The sequence below is a fragment of the Lissotriton helveticus genome, chromosome 9, assembly GCF_964261635.1.
Source record: "Lissotriton helveticus chromosome 9, aLisHel1.1, whole genome shotgun sequence".
In the NCBI taxonomy this organism is placed as follows: domain Eukaryota; kingdom Metazoa; phylum Chordata; class Amphibia; order Caudata; family Salamandridae; genus Lissotriton; species Lissotriton helveticus.
The window spans coordinates 95,000,845-95,019,587 of NC_136070.1; the positions used below are offsets into that span (position 1 = coordinate 95,000,845).

General features: G+C 43.8%; 1 protein-coding gene across 1 annotated transcript in view; it reads right to left on the bottom strand.

The window, feature by feature from the left end:
• Window positions 1-13,821: 13,821 nt before the first annotated feature.
• Window positions 13,822-18,743, bottom strand: part of LOC144780965 (retinol dehydrogenase 12-like) — a 215,473-nt gene continuing 210,551 nt past the window's right edge. The window contains exons 6-7 of the mRNA XM_078659547.1: window positions 17,022-17,211; window positions 13,822-14,299 (exon numbers count right to left, since the gene is read on the bottom strand). Of these exons, the coding sequence (XP_078515673.1) occupies window positions 14,197-14,299; window positions 17,022-17,211 (293 nt within the window). The 3' untranslated portion in view covers window positions 13,822-14,196. The remainder of the gene's footprint in view (window positions 14,300-17,021; window positions 17,212-18,743) is intronic.

An 18,743-nucleotide genomic window follows, 5' to 3' on the forward strand; every position in this document is an offset into this window, starting at 1 on the left:
AAGGGTGCCAGGGTGTCCAAAGGACACCTGTTGCACCCCTGGAATGTGCCTCTAAGTACATGTGGCGCACATACATGCCTTAAGGGCATGTCTGTGCGCCACATGGCACTTTGAATTTTTTTTAAAAGGCTTTTTGAAAGGAAATCGCAAAATACCATCTACTTGGAGATTCCTTAAATGCTTGAGCAAAATAAGGAATTGCAATTTTTGCGATTCCTTACTTTGCTAATGTGCACCTACATACCAAAGCACCGTTTTGCGAATTGCGGCGTTTGCGAATCGCAAACGCCTACCTACATATGCCCCTTAATCTCTATGGGAGGTATTTTGCTGTAATGCTTGAGATCCTGCGGTGTACTTCATGTGTGCTAAAATCATGTTTGGACATAGTTATCATATTTACCATGCTAAACTTACCACCACTATCCATTACTGCTTCAGAGAACTTTGCAGAGCTCTGTCAGTGAGACTGAGCTTGGATATTAGGCTGCTGATGAAAACACACTGCAATACAAAGATACTGATCTAAATAAGTCTTTCACTGACTTCTGAGACTTCACGGAATTTACTATACACCTTGAAAAAGTCCTTCACATTTCTTGCTGTAGAGCATAAAACATGTTTCGACTTGGCCGTGAGTATATGGAGAATGACGTAAAATATCAAATATATTAATCTGAATGGAGATTAAATATGATATCACTTATGGTATAATTTGACTGAAAGTCTTTTGTTTCAATAGACACAAAGAAGATATAAGAGACACTGGATCCTACATTTCGGGTGTCTTTCTGCTACTTCTCTTTCATCAAGTTTCAGGTTGAGTTCAAACCCAGTTCAAGCAGAATGTGGTAAATAAATAAATAATACCCTATTTTTGACTAGATTTATAACATAACAGGTAGCTCAATAAATAAGAGTCAAGATTCGAGGTAGTAGGAGCTTCTGCAGGTTTATTACAGCATAAGGACAGGATCAGGACAACCTGCATAGGAATGACCCAGCAGGACAACTGGGGCCCAGCAGCTGCTGGGGCTAGGTCTGGGATGAGCGCGCTAACATTCAATAACAAAACACAGGCATATATACATAGCGCGAACACCTAGCATTACATTGCAGTAGGCGTAGCAGTGGGTGGAGCAGAAAGGCATGACGCGTAGCAGTCGCGAAAGATAACAGTAAAAAAGAGGTGTAACTGGGAGTATACATAGACATGTGATGAAAAACGTAACAGAATATGTCATGAATGGGCGGAAACATAGGAGGGGGCTTCCTAAGGAGCCGGGACCTCTAACTTAATGGTGCGCGAAAACTGGCAATGACGTATTACTAGGAGAAGCTGGGGGCTACGAACTCTGTGCTAGGAGCAGAGACTAGAGTCTGGAGGGTCGGAGCGACATGTACCTAAACCCTATCTGGTATCTGATGTTTAGGGAACATGTTGATATAAACTAGAAGTCATGAGGGGAAAAGCTAACTTGACTCTAAGACTGGACCATGCATTATTCTACATGTAGTGCGTGATAAAGAATACTAAATGACCATTAAATACAGTATTTCTCTAACGTGGAGCCGAGTAGGCTAGACAATGACGGAAACTATTGATGCAGTTCAGTAGCTTAGGAATGCAGAAGAGGAGTACTGAACTGATAACTGGAACTATAACATACTTTTGGCAGACTCAGAGGCAGAGCCAAGCTACACCGGGCACTGCGAGGCAGGAAGTAAGTGAAGGGTCGAGGATACAGGTGGGGGCTGTATCGCTCCTCAGCGAGGCTTTCAGGAGACAGAAGCTGAATCTGTGGTCCGGGCCCTTTTGAGGCCTGGAAACGAGGACTTTATTATGGAATAACGTGCACACTGGGAAACGTGGCAACATAACTTTACCTAGGCCTGATATTCGTAGTATTCACGAGGACTGGAAACTAACATACCAGAGGTGGACACAACTGGAATTGCGTCTTTAATCGGACATGGGGAATAACATATGCATATTGGTCATGCACACATAACATATGATGGATGAGGCGTAGGGACACAGAACATGGCAAAATTTATTTTTCCACATTCCCTCCTTGTCACTACGTTTCCATCAGGAAACATCAATTTTCATGATACCATCTATCATTTCATACAGTACCATTTGCTCGTCTCGAATTGTCTTGGAACGGGATTTAGAACGGGGCTTGGGACTAGGAATACAAGAGGTAGCACACATGCTGCAAATCGCAGGGCCACATTGTATACAGAGGCAGCAGCTAAATATGATCGCTACTGCAATACCTAGAAAGGACAGGACTTTCCATCCCCAGGCGGAAATTATATTCCAGAACCAACCGGACCATGTCCAGGTGCCTGGATCTTGATGTAACAGATGGGCAATTTTATGAAGTCTGGTTATAGCTGAATAAACAGACGGCGCGTTATTTGGAATAAAAATGCAGCAACTAGATCCGATGACTCTACAGGCCCCGCCCCTATCGGCCAGTATGACGTCAAGGACGAGACGATTTTGCAAAACGACAAATCTCATAGCAGATTGTTCTTCGGTTAGGTTACCTAGAGCAGAGGCAGTCTCATTTACTACAGCTTCAAGGGTTCTTGTTAACCTACGGATCAGTTTACTATTCTGGACAGGTCCTACAAAGAAGAAGAAGCCTTTATTGAAATCTGTATACTGTTCTAGAGTAGTTTCAGTATAATCGACAATTGGGGACTCCCTTCTATGTCTAATGTGTACTAGATGTGTGTTTCTGTGATAATCAGATGGGGCTAGGAAAACAGGTGGCAGTAGGAAAGCAATGTAACAGGTTCCCTCCCAATTGAGGGGCAGACGGACATATGCAGTTTGACCACAAATAAAATAAGAATGACGTGAAGCTTTGAAAACAGATTTCCCACTGTCACTATACTTGATAACAGTAGTACATTCACTATGTCCTACATGTACAGAACCATAGTTACGGACACATAATTCGCCTTTGACTGGTAGTACTGAAATAGCAGGTAAGTCTGGAGTAGTATCAGACTGAACATTCAGGACCATGAAATTCGACGAATAATTACCTAAATTATATACTTCGTTTTCTAGATCTAAACCTGTTCTGTGGGGGAGACCTTGCTTGTCTGGAAAACATGTACCGTTAAGAAAAGACATATCTGTTGAAGATGACGTTAGCGTAGACCATGCTCCACACGAACCATTGTGTGAGAATGGATAAGGAAAAAGTGGCAGAACTCCCTTCGGTGTCTGGAAAGGGGGGAGTCGACCACACACCCAACAATTAGTGGCATTGCTGGTCTGGTGTGAATAATGTAACATACGGATGAATGTGTTGTTGCGCATAGCGAGGCGGTAAGAATATTCGTGAGGAGGCAGATCACTAAACGTGTGCTCTACTGTAGCATTAGTAGACATATTTACATGAGGAACTGGTAAATACAGAAAAAATGCGTAGCTGGTGCAGGAAATCATTATGCTGAGAAACAATATGAAACTCAGAAAAACGATACATTGAAGTGAACTTCGACTGACTCTCTCACTATGGGGGTCTATTTTATACATGTCAGAAACAGTCTAACCGTTTCACCTAGGGGAGGACTTATACAATCAAACTGACTGACTTATTTTACTAGACCTTAATTTGAGCTTATACTCCTGTTGCGGAGTTTTCTCTAACAAGGGAGGGGTTGTAATAATGTCTTGTGCGGGACAGTCTTTTAAAACAATGTTCTGGCAATCTTTCGAATCCTGGAAATCCTTGGAAATGTTTCTGGAGACGGATTTCAATCCATTGAAAAGTTTTACATGAGAAAGATGGACCCACCCCTTCCTGCCTTCCAACTTGACGGCAGTTCGGGTGGTCAAGAGGACCTGGCGTGGCTCCTTCCAACGTGGTTCCAGCGGACTTGATCTGTCGAAATTCCGGACCATCACAAGGGAGCCTGGAACGATCTCGTGCGGTGCCACCTCGGTATTGTCTGGAAAGGCGGCAGCAACCTGTGAACGACATGAGTTGAGGGCAGACATCAAGGAAGCTAGGTAATCTGTCAGCATATTACATGAAACATCGGTAATACTTCGGGGTCTAGGAGTACCCCACATGTTAGGGGGGCGGCCGAATACGACCTCATACGGGGACAGACCTGATCTGGAATGTGCGACCATGCGCATATAAAACAAAGCGACTGGCAGAGCTATTAACCAGTCCACACCTTTGTCTTTACAGACTTTTGCAATGCGGATTTTCAGAGTCTGATTATGTCTCTCTACGAGACCGGCTGCTTCAGGATGGCGTACACAATGGAACTTCCACTGGTACCCTAACAAAAGGGAAACGTGCTTCATTAACTCTGAGGAGAATGGCTGACCGTTATCAGAATATACGACTCTAGGGAGTCCATATCTAGGGAAAAACTCACGAACCAACTGCTTGGCAGTGGTCGCGGCTGTGTAATCTGGGACTGGATATGCCTCTGTCCACCTGGACAAAGCGCATACAACTACAAGGACATACTTGAAACCTCGACATCGCTCCATCTGAATATAATCCATCTGGAGGACCTCAAAAGGGTGGTCAGGGGGCTGGAAACCACCTTGTTCCACCGGGACACTTTTACCTGGGTTAAACTGACAACATATCATACAGGTACGGACTTTCTGTTTGGCTGCAGCTCGTAAATGCTTGTTGAACCAAATGTTCTGGATACTGTCTAACATAGCTTTTTCTCCTAAATGTGCTGGACTATGTGCGGTATTGATAATGACTTGAACCATAGAATCGGGGAGAAACCATGTGGCTCTACCCTTCGTTAACCATCCTTGATCTGTCTGGACCCCTCCTTGTTCAGACCACTTCTTGATTTCATCGGGAGTAGCGTGTAACTGTATATCTATGACATCTTGTGTAGGGTCCTTAACTGTCATGCATATAATCGGATCTGGAGTATGTGTCAGGTTAACTGGAATGGCTGGAGTCTGTGCTGTAAGCTTGGCTGTGCGGTCTGCTAGATCATTACCTTGGGAAATAATGTCGGTAACTTTCGTATGTGCTTTGCATTTCATGATAGCAATGGATGTCGGTAAATGTATGGCATCTAACAGGGCTTGAATAAGGAGACCATGCTGAATCTTGGTTCCATGAGAAGTCATGAAACCTCTCTCCTGCCAGAGCACTCCGAAGTCGTGTACAACTCCGAATGCGTAACGTGAATCTGTGTAAACATTAACTTTCAGGTTCTTGGCGTGTATACAGGCTTGTGTCAGAGCGACTAGCTCTGCTGCTTGAGCGGACAGGGTGTCAATACGGTGTGTCTCAATAACTTCAGTGTCAGTAGTCACTGCATACGCGGCGACTAGTTCTCCTGTACTAGTTCTCATACATGAACCATCTACATAAAGTGTCAGGTCGGGATCTGATAACGGAATGTCTGTCAGGTCTTGTCTTGGCTTTGTCGTAATGTTAACTACTTCCACACAGTCATGTGGGTCTGGATTTGAACTAACTGATGGTAACAGTGTAGCAGGATTCAGGACGTTGCAGCGTCTAATTTCTATGTGTGGCTGAAACAGTGTCAATTCATAACCTGTTAAACGTGCAATTGTCAAGTGCTGAGTTTGTGTTCGGTTTAAAAGAACTTCTACTGAATGTGGGACTTGTACTGTCAGGGAATGCCCTAAAACTATGGAATCACTTTGTCTGATAGCTAGTGCTGTGGCTGCAACCGACTTGAGGCACGCAGGCAACGCCTGGGCGACTGGATCTAATGTGCTCGAAAAATAAGCACAGGGCTTGTATTGTCCTGCTTGATCTTGTGTGAGAACAGATAATGCTGTACCTTCACGTTCAGTAACGAAAAGTGTAAAAGGCTTACTGTAGTTCGGTGTAGCTAGAACTGGAGCTTGACATAGGGCTTTCTTTAACTCGTTGAAACTGAGTGTATGTTCAGATGTCCAAGGGAGGACAGTCGATACGGCTGCCTCCTGTGTCGTTAACTGTATCAGTGGCTTGGCGAGAAAGGCATACTGGGGAATCCATTGTCTACAATAAGAAGTAAGGCCGATAAAGGCACGTACCTCCTTCTGGGTTCTGGGCTGGGGAAGACTCGCTATTAACTGGATACGGTCGGGTGTCAACTGCCTACCCCTCTTGGACAGCAAGTGTCCTAAGTATACCACTTGCTGGACACAGAATTGAAGCTTCGAAGGTGACACCTTGTGCCCCATCTCGGCCAGAAAATACAGGACTGTAAGTGATGCTCGCTCGCAAGCACGTTCAGAACGGGCTGTGATCAGGAGATCATCGACATACTGGAGTAGGGCAGTGTCAGTTGGCATGTGAATGTTGTCTAGTTGTCTCTTGAGTGCCTGACTGTAAATACTAGGACTTTCTGTGAAACCTTGAGGAGCGCGTGTAAACATATAGCTCCTTCCATTTAAACAAAATCCGAAAAGAAACTGGCTGTCTGGATGAATCGGAACACTGAAAAATGCATTCTTGAGGTCAATAACAGTGAAGAACATGGCTTCGGAATCAATGGCTGTTAACAGGGAAGAAATGTCTGGAACAACTGGGTACTGAGGAATAATACATTTATTAAGCTCTCGTAAATCAATCACTAATCGATATACTGGGGGTGCATTCGGATCAGTACGTTTCATGACTGGAATGATCGGAGAATTGCATACATTGGAGTCAGTTTCTACGACTACTCCTTGAGCCATGAGCTCGTCAATAATTTTGGATAAGGCTGCTACAGCCTCAGGTGGCAATCTGTACTGTCTGATTCGGGGTAACACTACACCTGGCTTGAGAGTCACACGATAGGGTGTGATTTGCATATAACCTACATCAGTTGGACCTTGCGCCCATAAATGCTGCGGAACATTAGACAATCTTGAATCAAAATCTCGTAATACATAGTGACCCTTAAAGTCACGTAGGAACAGTCGTATTCCCTCTGGGGAACAGCAAATAACTGCACCTAACTCTTTCAGTGTCTTAATGCCTAATAGGTTTTCTGGACATGACTTAGTAAGTAACAGATCAGTAGTACGGGACAATGGACCTACTTCTAGAGTGACTGGCTGTGATATCTCGTTAACGATGGGTTTTCCTGAAAATCCAAGGGAAACATTTCTTGAGCCTGAGAGCGGAGCCCCTGGAACTTCGGCATGACTAATTGTGGTCCTACTTGCCCCTGTATCGATCAAGAACTTTCTGTCTTTCCCTAATACTTGACTGTGAACATAAGGACCTTCTTGATCTACAGGTATCTCGATGAGAGGCAAGCCTACCTCCCTCTCTAGGCTGTTTCATGAATATGACTGGTACTCTGGATACTCGGACTGTGCATACTGGTACATCTGCGATGTAACGTGCTGTGTTGCAGCAATAGGCTGTGGTACTGTAACTGTCTGTTGTGCATTCTGTGACTGAGGAGTCTGTGAAACTTGTTCTTGTCTAGGCGGACGTGGTCTTTCTTTAGTCTTACCAGTAGCTATGTTATGTTTCAGAACTGCACACTCGTTTATAAAATGACCTGGCTGTTTACAATAATTGCAGTTCCCTTTAACGGGAGCTGCAGGATGACTGGCTTGATTCGGACCCCTCTTCTGACTGTCTTGAGGAATAGATTGTGCAACTAGCACTTTCATTTTCGTGTCTTTCATACGTTTTCTCTCGTGTTCTTGCTCTTCTCTGATTCTATTCTGGTGATACTGGAGCATCTGGAGCATCTGGGACGGAGTATTTGCTTGCCAGGTGCTTTCGACTTTCAAAACTCGATTTTTAATTTGTGGACTTGAATTCTCGACTAATTTGGTAACGAAAAGATGAGGGTATGACTCACTACTTGTCTTGAGACCACTGTTAATACTGAAACATTTTTCGAATCTAGAATAAAAATCACTAATATCTTCATCTTGTTTCTGTTTACAGGCTGAGATTGCATCCCAGTCTTCTTTCCTAGTTGTCAATAATCTGGGTAAAACTTGAATCAATAATTCTGGTAATTCTTTACATTTATCTCCAAGACCGGTACCTGGTACTCGTGCCTTGTCTTCAGCTTCTAGAGCTGCCCAATCGATCTTTTTCTCTCCCACCTCCCATTCTTTTTCCTTTAACTTTTCATACACCCCTGCGGGTAACAGGACCTTTAACATTTTAATGATATCTGGGTAAGTGTATTCTCCCATACGGAGCATGTCTTTTAATTCTCTATGGAACCCTGCTGGATCTTTGTCATGACAGGGAATTAATTTCTTCATTTCAAGAAGTTCCATCTTTGAAATCGGAGTGTATACAAACACTCGTTGCATTACGCCCCCCGCCCCTTGGACTGGGTGGACTTCTCGTAACGGATTCTGTCTGTCTATGTAGAATGGCTTATTTTCTGGGGGTGAGACATGAACAAAATGCGGGTTCAGGAACGTTCTATATTTGTGGCGCTGTTCTAGAATGACACTAATTAAATCGGTACCTAGACCTCTCCATCTATACTGGAGTAACTCGTTCAGGATATCATGTAACGGACCTGGATCAGAATGTTGACCCTCATACAGAGTGATGAGGTGTTGGATCATATACATACCCACCAGTCGCTGCTCGGCTGGGGGCAATTTCAGAAACATTTGTGCCACTATTTCGTCTGGAAAAGTGGTACAATCAGTAATCCATCGGACTGCTGATCGGGCTAGTTCTTGTTCATGCATGGTACTTAACTCGCTATAACCGATTCGTGATTTCAGAATGTGATCGGTAGCTTGAAATACTTGTTCTAGAGAACCTTGTTCTGGTGCTGGATGATGAAAAACAGACTTGGGTTCTAGGCGTAAATGGCGATCTGGAAATCTGGATTTTCCTACATACGCTATTCTGGCGGGATTCTCGTTCTCTTCCTCTTCAGGATCAGAGATACTTTCTTTCTCGCTTACTTGTGCTGCTTTACGCTGTTCGTGTAACCTTACTATTTCTTTACGAATTTTCTTGTACATACTCTCCATGGCACTGACGGTCTTGTGCTTACCCTCGGCTATATTATCACTCCACCTTGTCAGGATTCTCATTTCGGCGGGATCTTTAGACGGGTAATCTTGTTCTCTTATTAGACAATTGATCAGGAACTTTAGTATCATGAGCTGAATCTCGGCTTTCCTTTGAGACATAATCTCGCCAATACTTTCTGGATCATCCCCTGTACGGATGAAACGATATATTCTGTCTAGATCTTCTTTCATATTCGGCAAGGTGACTAGATACTCGGTCACTCTCCTTACACGTAAGGAATATAAAACCATAGTATATTCGCCTGGAACTGGATCATAAACACATTCGTTAAGGGCTTGCCTGATTTCTGTAACAGACTTATTACTTTTAGGAGTACGCTGTGATGCTTGAGCATGTAATTCGAGTGCTGATAAACGTTTGTGTGGCGGTGGGGTTTGAGGAGTAGCTCCTCCTGCGGCCCCTAGACTGGAGTCGTCTACTGAGGCTCTACGTCCTGGCAGAGTGGGAAATGGAACTGTAGGCTGGACCGGGGGTACCGTAACAGGTACTCCGGTGTCTGGAGGAGCGGGAAGTGCCTGATTTACAGGGACTGGCGGAGCGCGAACAGGATTTGCATATTCGGGGACTGTGTCGTCCAGATAGGACGAAATAAAAATATCAGCTGCGGTCGGTTTGTGACGTAGCTTGGTCGGAACTAATGGTGGCGGGAAATTACTGGATGCCTCTGGGGTCGCTTTTGGCAGGCCCTCGGCAAGAAGAGGATACATACCCTTAATGAGGGCATGCCTCTGTCTGTCTGACTGTTCGGCTTTGACTTGTTCACCTATCTCGATTAATTCTCTTTCTTGGGCTCGTTCTTGGGATTCTCTACTTAACTCTGACTTTCTGACTTCCTTTTCCGTTCTTTTATGAGCTTCCTTACGCCATAACTCGATGGCATCTTTCTGTGACTGTCTGGCTTTCTTTTTCCATAATGCTTCTTCTACTCGCATGATACATTCGGCATCCCATGTACCCGATACGGGCCATCTATACTTTTCTTCTAACTGTTTGGTATACTCTACCCATAAATCTAGATACATTATGGCGCTTATGCCATGTTTCTGATACATAAAGTGACCTGGACTGTCCCTAGGCGGGACAGGAACCGCTTCCTCTAACAGACCCTTTCTAGTTTTTAACTGACGTAACTTGGAAAAGAGCGGCATTCTAAACTTGAATCGGAACACAATACAATACACGAAAAACAATAACAATTGGGAAAACAATTCAGGCATACCACGACATTGGAAATACATTGAACAATATCATAACATAACAGTTCGAACAGAATACTACCTGAAAATACTGAAAACAGAAACAGAACAGAATTCTCGAGAACGGAACAGACTAGAGTTACTGGATGCACTGCTGTAACAGTACGGAACATACCGGTCCCATAAAGGAACGCATCAAGACCCGTATCCACCTAGGTGAACACTTCGTTTGTGGGCTTGGGTACCACCAACCCACGGACCAGGAGTCAATTTAGACTGACCCTGTCTAGATACTACCCCAGCAATGGTACTCACCGGGCAGCACGGAACGGAGAGCCTCGGACGGGACTGGACTACGACGGACTTCGGACTTCGGACTTCAGTTACGGGTGGGCCTCCGGATACCTCGGACCTTGGACTCTCGGCTTGGGCTCTGGTCGGGACTCGCCGCGTTCCTCCACCGTCTCGTTCGGATGCTGGACCGCCTCCTCCGTCTCCTCCGTGGGCCTGAGGGATACTTGAAGCAGAAATATCTGCACTTGGCCGGTATGGTTCCGTCACGGCCGCAGAGGGTCAGGGGGTCGGCGTGGCTTCACCGACGCGTGGGGAAAGGGCAAGTCCCTATTCGGGCGCCATTATGTGGTAAATAAATAAATAATACCCTATTTTTGACTAGATTTATAACATAACAGGTAGCTCAATAAATAAGAGTCAAGATTCGAGGTAGTAGGAGTTTCTGCAGGTTTATTACAGCATAAGGACAGGATCAGGACAACCTGCATAGGAATGACCCAGCAGGACAACTGGGGCCCAGCAGCTGCTGGGGCTAGGTCTGGGATGAGCGCGCTAACATTCAATAACAAAACACAGGCATATATACATAGCGCGAACACATAGCATTACATTGCAGTAGGCGTAGCAGTGGGTGGAGCAGAAAGGCATGACGCGTAGCAGTCGCGAAAGATAACAGTAAAAAAGAGGTGTAACTGGGAGTATACATAGACATGTGATGAAAAACGTAACAGAATATGTCATGAATGGGCGGAAACATAGGAGGGGGCTTCCTAAGGAGCCGGGACCTCTAACTTAATGGTGCGCGAAAACTGGCAATGACGTATTACTAGGAGAAGCTGGGGGCTACGAACTCTGTGCTAGGAGCAGAGACTAGAGTCTGGAGGGTCGGAGCGACATGTACCTAAACCCTATCTGGTATCTGATGTTTAGGGAACATGTTGATATAAACTAGAAGTCATGAGGGGAAAAGCTAACTTGACTCTAAGACTGGACCATGCATTATTCTACATGTAGTGCGTGATAAAGAATACTAAATGACCATTAAATACAGTATTTCTCTAACGTGGAGCCGAGTAGGCTAGACAATGACGGAAACTATTGATGCAGTTCAGTAGCTTAGGAATGCAGAAGAGGAGTACTGAACTGATAACTGGAACTATAACATACTTTTGGCAGACTCAGAGGCAGAGCCAAGCTACACCGGGCACTGCGAGGCAGGAAGTAAGTGAAGGGTCGAGGATACAGGTGGGGGCTGTATCGCTCCTCAGCGAGGCTTTCAGGAGACAGAAGCTGAATCTGTGGTCCGGGCCCTTTTGAGGCCTGGAAACGAGGACTTTATTATGGAATAACGTGCACACTGGGAAACGTGGCAACATAACTTTACCTAGGCCTGATATTCGTAGTATTCACGAGGACTGGAAACTAACATACCAGAGGTGGACACAACTGGAATTGCGTCTTTAATCGGACATGGGGAATAACATATGCATATTGGTCATGCACACATAACATATGATGGATGAGGCGTAGGGACACAGAACATGGCAAAATTTATTTTTCCACAAGAAGCACAGGCCATATTCACTTTCATGCTACTAAAATGGTAGCAATGATGAGGCGTGCATCGGTCCCTCGTGTCCTTCTTTGTTACATGGGTCTCCATGGATCACCAGGGTACAGAGATGCTCTGACCCAGGAGGTTTCGGCCACACATTACATACACGGTCCTAGGGCATCCATGCCGAGCAGAAATGCAGCTAATGTAAGACATGAATGTTTGAGCCAATCAGGAGGGGAAACACTGGAATAGTGTATGACAGAAAAACAAAATGAACCATTCGTAAAAGGAAGCTGAGGGGTGATCCAGGGTCAGATAATATTACCCCAGACTATAAAGGTCTGATTCACAAACGTAAACTTACACATGGGTGTATGTTTATGCTTCCTCAGTATTCACAAAACTGCATTAATTACTGAATAGTACGTTTATGAGTGTAGAGACTCCGCAGTTAGGGCAGAAAAACTCTGCGCATACAAATATAGGACAGACCTATCTTTTGATGTGCGGAGTTCTCTGTCCGGCTGCAGAGTCTCTGCACTCATAAACGTACTATTAAAATGCAGTTTTGTGAATACTAAAAAAGCATACACCTAAACGTGTACGTTTACCTTTGTGAATCAGACCCTAAGTGACACCTTGAAGTGTGATGCTGCAACTCAAGAAGATAAGCATATCCAATGCTTCAAGGGTGATAGCTCCAAGGAGGAGTAATGCAGCTAGGTAATAGGAAGAGGAGGCGAGTCAGGAGAGCCAGGTGCATTGCCAGGTGTAGGTCAGGCACAGGTTGGGGCCCACGGTGAGTACAAGGAGTAAGCTCCGATTGGTCAGGCACGAGTGAGAGAGGAGCAAGGCAGTAGAAGGGCAGCAAGGGAATGTTCCTAATGGTCACCACCCAGCAGTGAGGAGTAGAAGACCTCAAAGGGCGATATCAGGTGCCAGAGGTGAGAGTAAGACAGGATGATTCAGGGCACCATGAGATAAACACATCATTTAACGGGAGTTGAGACTCTTGGTTCATGGGAGAATAGGAGTAAAGATAGGATGGAATTGGTGAATCTTAGAGTATCTGAGAGGTAAAGGGATTGCTAGGGGTCAGAAGAGGTAGAGAGCCCTAGGCTTTACCTGACTCTAAAAAGGAAGATGCCCTAATGGACTGAGCTTATCCCTTCTGTGCCCTCGTAGGAGGGTGTAGGCGCTCACGGAAGACACATATGAAACCACCGATAACTACGAGTTCAGGATGAGGAGATTCTCCACTAAGGAGTGATCTTCAATTGACAACACTTAGAACCTTCTCCTGCAAATAACTATGTACATTCCCTTGCAACTTTCTAGCCCACAGTTTGGCTAAACCCTTTCATCATCCAGGTAAACATTACAACCTGAATTTAAAAACCAGCTATCACACACCTGCCTATCATTAACCAAACAAAAATTAGGTACTATGCTGTTTATTATTAAATTACATCCACCTCAAGTAAAACCCTCGGGAATGATTGATGAATTAAGTAGGGCTAGCAATGGAATACAGGCACCTCGTAACATTCCTTCCCCCCCTGTCTGGGTTCTGTTCCGGGGAGTTGTCTCCACTCAGGTCCTTTGTCCAACCACATTTCCATCCTTTAAGGAAGGGGGGCAGGCTAATGGACATAAGCCTGAATTCGAGATTCACCTCGGCACTGACAACAGAATTATAGGCAAATTCTAGAATAAAAATATTTTATTTATTCAAGTGGAAGACAACCAACTGCAGAAAAGTGGATTTTTAAAGCATGAAAAACTAAATTTTAAATTGTTAATTACAGGTAAAGTTAGAATATAAAAGTTGAAAAGTAAGTGGGAAGTGATCTTTAATAAGCATTACTGTCTGAAATTAAATAAAAATGATAATGTACCCACTGAAAACTGATGGGTGGTCCCAGTGAGGTACATAATTATTTATGCTCACTAAGCTGAACGAAGGATGGTGGTAAAGATTCTAAAGTAGAAATTAGATTTTTAGGTTTGCATATTGTCATCTCTTGGATGCTGGGTCAAACGTCCACACCTCCATCCGCAGGCAGGCTCTTTTGTTTGGCTAGTCCCACTGGATTCCCAGGAGACGGCAGCTGACTTCCCAAAGTTTCTTTGCTGTCTCATCATTTCGACCGTGGGAGGCGACGTAGGCCGGACTGCAATCGCTGGAGAGCGAAAAACAAGCAGAAGAATAGGTTTAACAAGAATTGAGCAAATAGGTTTAACAAGAATTTAGCAAATAGGTTTAACAAGAATTGAGCAAATGTATGTATTTCTAACCATGTGCTGCATTTTTCAAAATTAAATGTTAGTATAGATAATATAATGGACAAAACTGGCAGCAGCTGTGCGTATTTCCCTCCAAAACAAGGCCAACCAGAAAAATAAAACACTCCCCTTTGGACCATGTCCCAAATGACATCCGTATTTTTACGCTCATCTTCTGAGAAAACACCTCTGCTCCTCTTCTCGGGGAGTCGTAGCCCACACTACGGTGTGAGGAGGGAACCCACATGATGAAGCATGTCACCTAATGGGAATTCTCCCCCCCTCTCTTTCTACATAGTACTCGATCTTCGTTTTTCTCCTCTTCTCTTCTCCTGACACATAGCCAGACGGACTTCTATATGATTAGTATTCTCTTGAGGGATCAGTACCCTCTGGCTCTCATAGATCCCCAAAAAGATCTCAAGTGTGTATATGATTATGTGGATACACACACACACACCTATACCCCACACTGTAACACTTCCACCACTCAGGCAAGGAACAGCCACTCCTAGTCCTGCCTTTAGGGAACTGCACCATACCCCTGGATTTTATTTTAAAAAGTTTTATATAGCGCTGGCTAGACCCGGAGGTATCAGAGCGCTTTACATGAGCATCAGACCATAGTTACAGGTTACATCGTTACAAAGGTTACACAGTTCTTAGAGCATGGAAACATAGTTGGCATGCTATGTAGGAGAACAGGAAGCAGAGACTGGCTGTGTGTTTTTTTGTTTCCTTATTTCTAATTAAGTGTTAAATTACACAAACATGACTGCTTTACTAAACCTGCAGTGGCTTGCTTCCACATCCGAAAGACTGCTGGAATTGTTTGTGACAAGGGTTCAACAATACCAGTCAGGTGGCTATTTTGGCATTTATACAACAATATTTGCTGCTCATGTTGCTCTGTGATGTTGGATGATTTGCTCTATTGCTGATCAGAGGCTCATCTGTTGCTCCTCTTTCTCTGAACACATCTCCCTCAATGCCATGCCCATTTCATACATATATGTAGCACTGTTGCGTCCATCAAGAGTCACCAGAGTGCTCTTGAACGAAGCTGACACCTCCACTCTCTCCGGCTTCCAATAATATGTTTTCTTTCCTGGCTTGCCATCTCTCTAATCCAAGGGAGTCAAACAGGAATCCATCATTTTGCTTACAAAGATAGTCAGTGGTTATCTTGAAAGTTTCTCATAGATCTCCCCTCATGGGACTGTTTTGAACACACTTTAGTTAATTCAGTACCAGAGCTCATCCAAGAGCTGAAAGCTGTACCTGTGGATAAGGACACCAAGTGCCTTATTTTGGCCTTTGTGAATTGACTACTGTCCCTGGAGTGGGGACGGGTACCATGCCACATGGCGGGAGGAATGTTGCTGTATTTTGACCTGCCACAGTTCAGTTACCTATTTTTATACCTGCATAACATGAGCTCCACCTTTATTTGCTGCCCCCTAACTCTACCCCAAGATCCGCCTCCAATGCCACCCATCATTCCTCATCACACAAACGCCGTTTTCTCATTTTCACCTGTCACATATAAATTAAATTTATATGTATTTTTAAAATGTTCAACTAATTTAATGTTATTTGACATTATTTCCTATGAGCTTTTATTTTAAGTCCTCACCTCTATTGAGTTCAATAAGAGGGTGTTGCAGAAACAGTGTCAGGCCACGTGTGGTGCTGGACATACTCCAGCTGGAGTACATTTACTACTGCTATGAGTCCTTTTTGGCTGTAGTAACTTCTGAAGTGCAGTTTGTGAATAGCAATAGGCTTACTCTTTTTTGGGTGGGTGCACGCCCCTCCCCTAACTCCTCCTCAGTCCTCCCTTCAACCCCCTTATGTAGAAAGTATGCCCCATGTTTCCACCGCTCCCTCCGGTAGCTGTCACATTTACTCCTAAGTGGTAAACTTACATGTGTGAGGATTTCCTCATAGAAAAGATAAAAGAGGTGGAGATTTACACTATGAGGTTTGCGAATCCCATGTTGTAGTACTATTTTATTACTGCTAAACATACTACAATATGCAGCACGTGAATAGGCCCCATCACCTCCACTGCACGATGTACCGCATATTTAGGGTCATCCACAGGTGCTTTTGCTTATTGATATCTCTCATGGCTGTAAGGCCAAGATCGCAGGTCGTGCCTTCGAGCATCTTTCATCCATAGCTTGGAACAGACCTCTGCTTTCTCTTGCTTCACTAAGCACCACTTACTCTTCAAAAAAAATATAAAACGTTTCTGTTCTTCTAGTAACCCAATTTTGGCTTTATATCATCTATTATTTCTTGTGCCAGAACAGGGCCACTATGTACCTTGAGTATAAGCATGCTAAAGAAAACAAATAAATAAATAAATAAAGCATGCAGGGAGACATTTACTAAACATCATATGCATGCATCCTACACACGATTCAACGTATTCACATATATGTTTAAAAGAAATCTGCAACTCATCAGTGTACAGAATAACACACACCCATTTAAGTTGCAGCATTTGTAAATTACACAAGCATATTTGTTACTGGGATACACCCAAACTTCTATAACCATAAGCCTTAGAACTGGTATAGGTCAATACATCATCATGGATCTGGCACTGACCTGAAATATTTTCCGCTGACAGAATCCAGCTCCTCAGCCACCGAGCAGTAGATGCTGGTCTGAGCTCCTTCCTTTGGGGTTTTGAGGAAGAAGGAACAAAGGTTCCAGGCTGTGCTTAACCAGAACGAATGCCTCACAAGCTCAGAATGGACAGACCCAGGATGCAGAGCGTTTACTGTAACTTGTGTTCCTGGGAAGAAAGTGAGAAGAAAGCTCTGGTGAAGAAGCTTTTCAAACGGGTTTTACACTTGGAGCAATATCTTAGTGTCAAGCCAGGATCTTAAAGCGAATGCAGAAGAACCTGCAATGTGTGTGACCCTCTCAATGTTACATATGTGTCAAGCAACATATAAAGTATAAATGTAGATGGAGTTAAAGGCAGTAATTATATACTTCCCTTGGGGTGTCCTGTAGGCGATGTATGAAAATTATGTTATTGCAGGTCAATTGAATTAGTCTTTATTCGATTTGAACAATCATAAAAGACACATAAAATACAGTATTAAGAATCCAAAAATGACTTTTAAAACAATCACATAATAAAATTCATAAAAGGTCCCATAAAAACATATCAAGTTAAAAAGGCTAAACATACACATGGTTGGATAAGGACCGCAATCGTATGTGCAAGTTAATAAATACAAACTGTCAAATAACATCAGTTACATAATGCCTGCAAGCGGTTCCTTCTAAGGACCCACGTCCAGCTCCAAAATTTAGCCATAGCAATAACTATGACCTCACTTGTATCAGTTCTCAAGATACGTAAGGCAGTTTGGAAAGATCTTGTTCCTATTTTAGCACAGACTGGCTTGAGCCATTTATGGCGAGGACCCTTATATGCAGGATATACAAACAGAACATGCGATGACGTCTCTTCCATGCAGGGGCAACAGTAACATTTTGAGTCTTGTACCGTCCTCCACCTACTTGAAAAAGATTTTAAGGGAAGAGTGCCCACTCTAAATTGATGCTAGAGCTTCCTATCACCGGGACTCATTATGATGTCCCAGTAGGCTTCCAACCTGTAATCAATTTTTTGTTCAGAAAGAGACCTTTTAGTGAAATAGCATTCACCTGGGAAATAGATTTCAAATTTACCATGTCCTTTTATAAGGCTTTAAAATCTTTTTTTGAAGGGAAACTATTCCCTTCTGGGTCATGCCACAAATGGGTGATTCCCATGTCCGCTAATGTAGCCTTAATCCTTTGTAACCAGTTTTATCAGTATTTCTTATTATGTTTAACAGCTTGCGCATAAGGTGCTAACTCCGGGGTAGTCCAAAGCCTTCGCCAATAGGCAAGAGGTCTAGAGCATGCGGCCTTCTTAAACGAAATACACCCAAAATCTTGATATAATGGCCTAAGAGGGGTGGACTGAGGGAGGCCGATCAATGCCCTCGGAAATGTTGTCTGAGCTTGGACTAAAGAGGCTGGATTTTCAACCCCCCATAGTTCAGCACCGTAAATTGTTGAGACCCTGACCTTCCCTTGGTATGTAGCTAAAACGGGAGCAACTGGTTTGGTTTGAGATAAACGGTGTTCTTTCAAAAGCACCCCTGCCAGTTGGTTGTGCCTTAGGCCTAGCAAATCCATCTGTGGCTTTCAATTCATCCTTTTGCCCATTGTAACACCTAACTATGTAAAAGAATCAGTTTGCTCAAAATTCTCGGTGTTTATTTCTACTCTAGCTTTGACAGATTTATACTTATGCAGCACCAT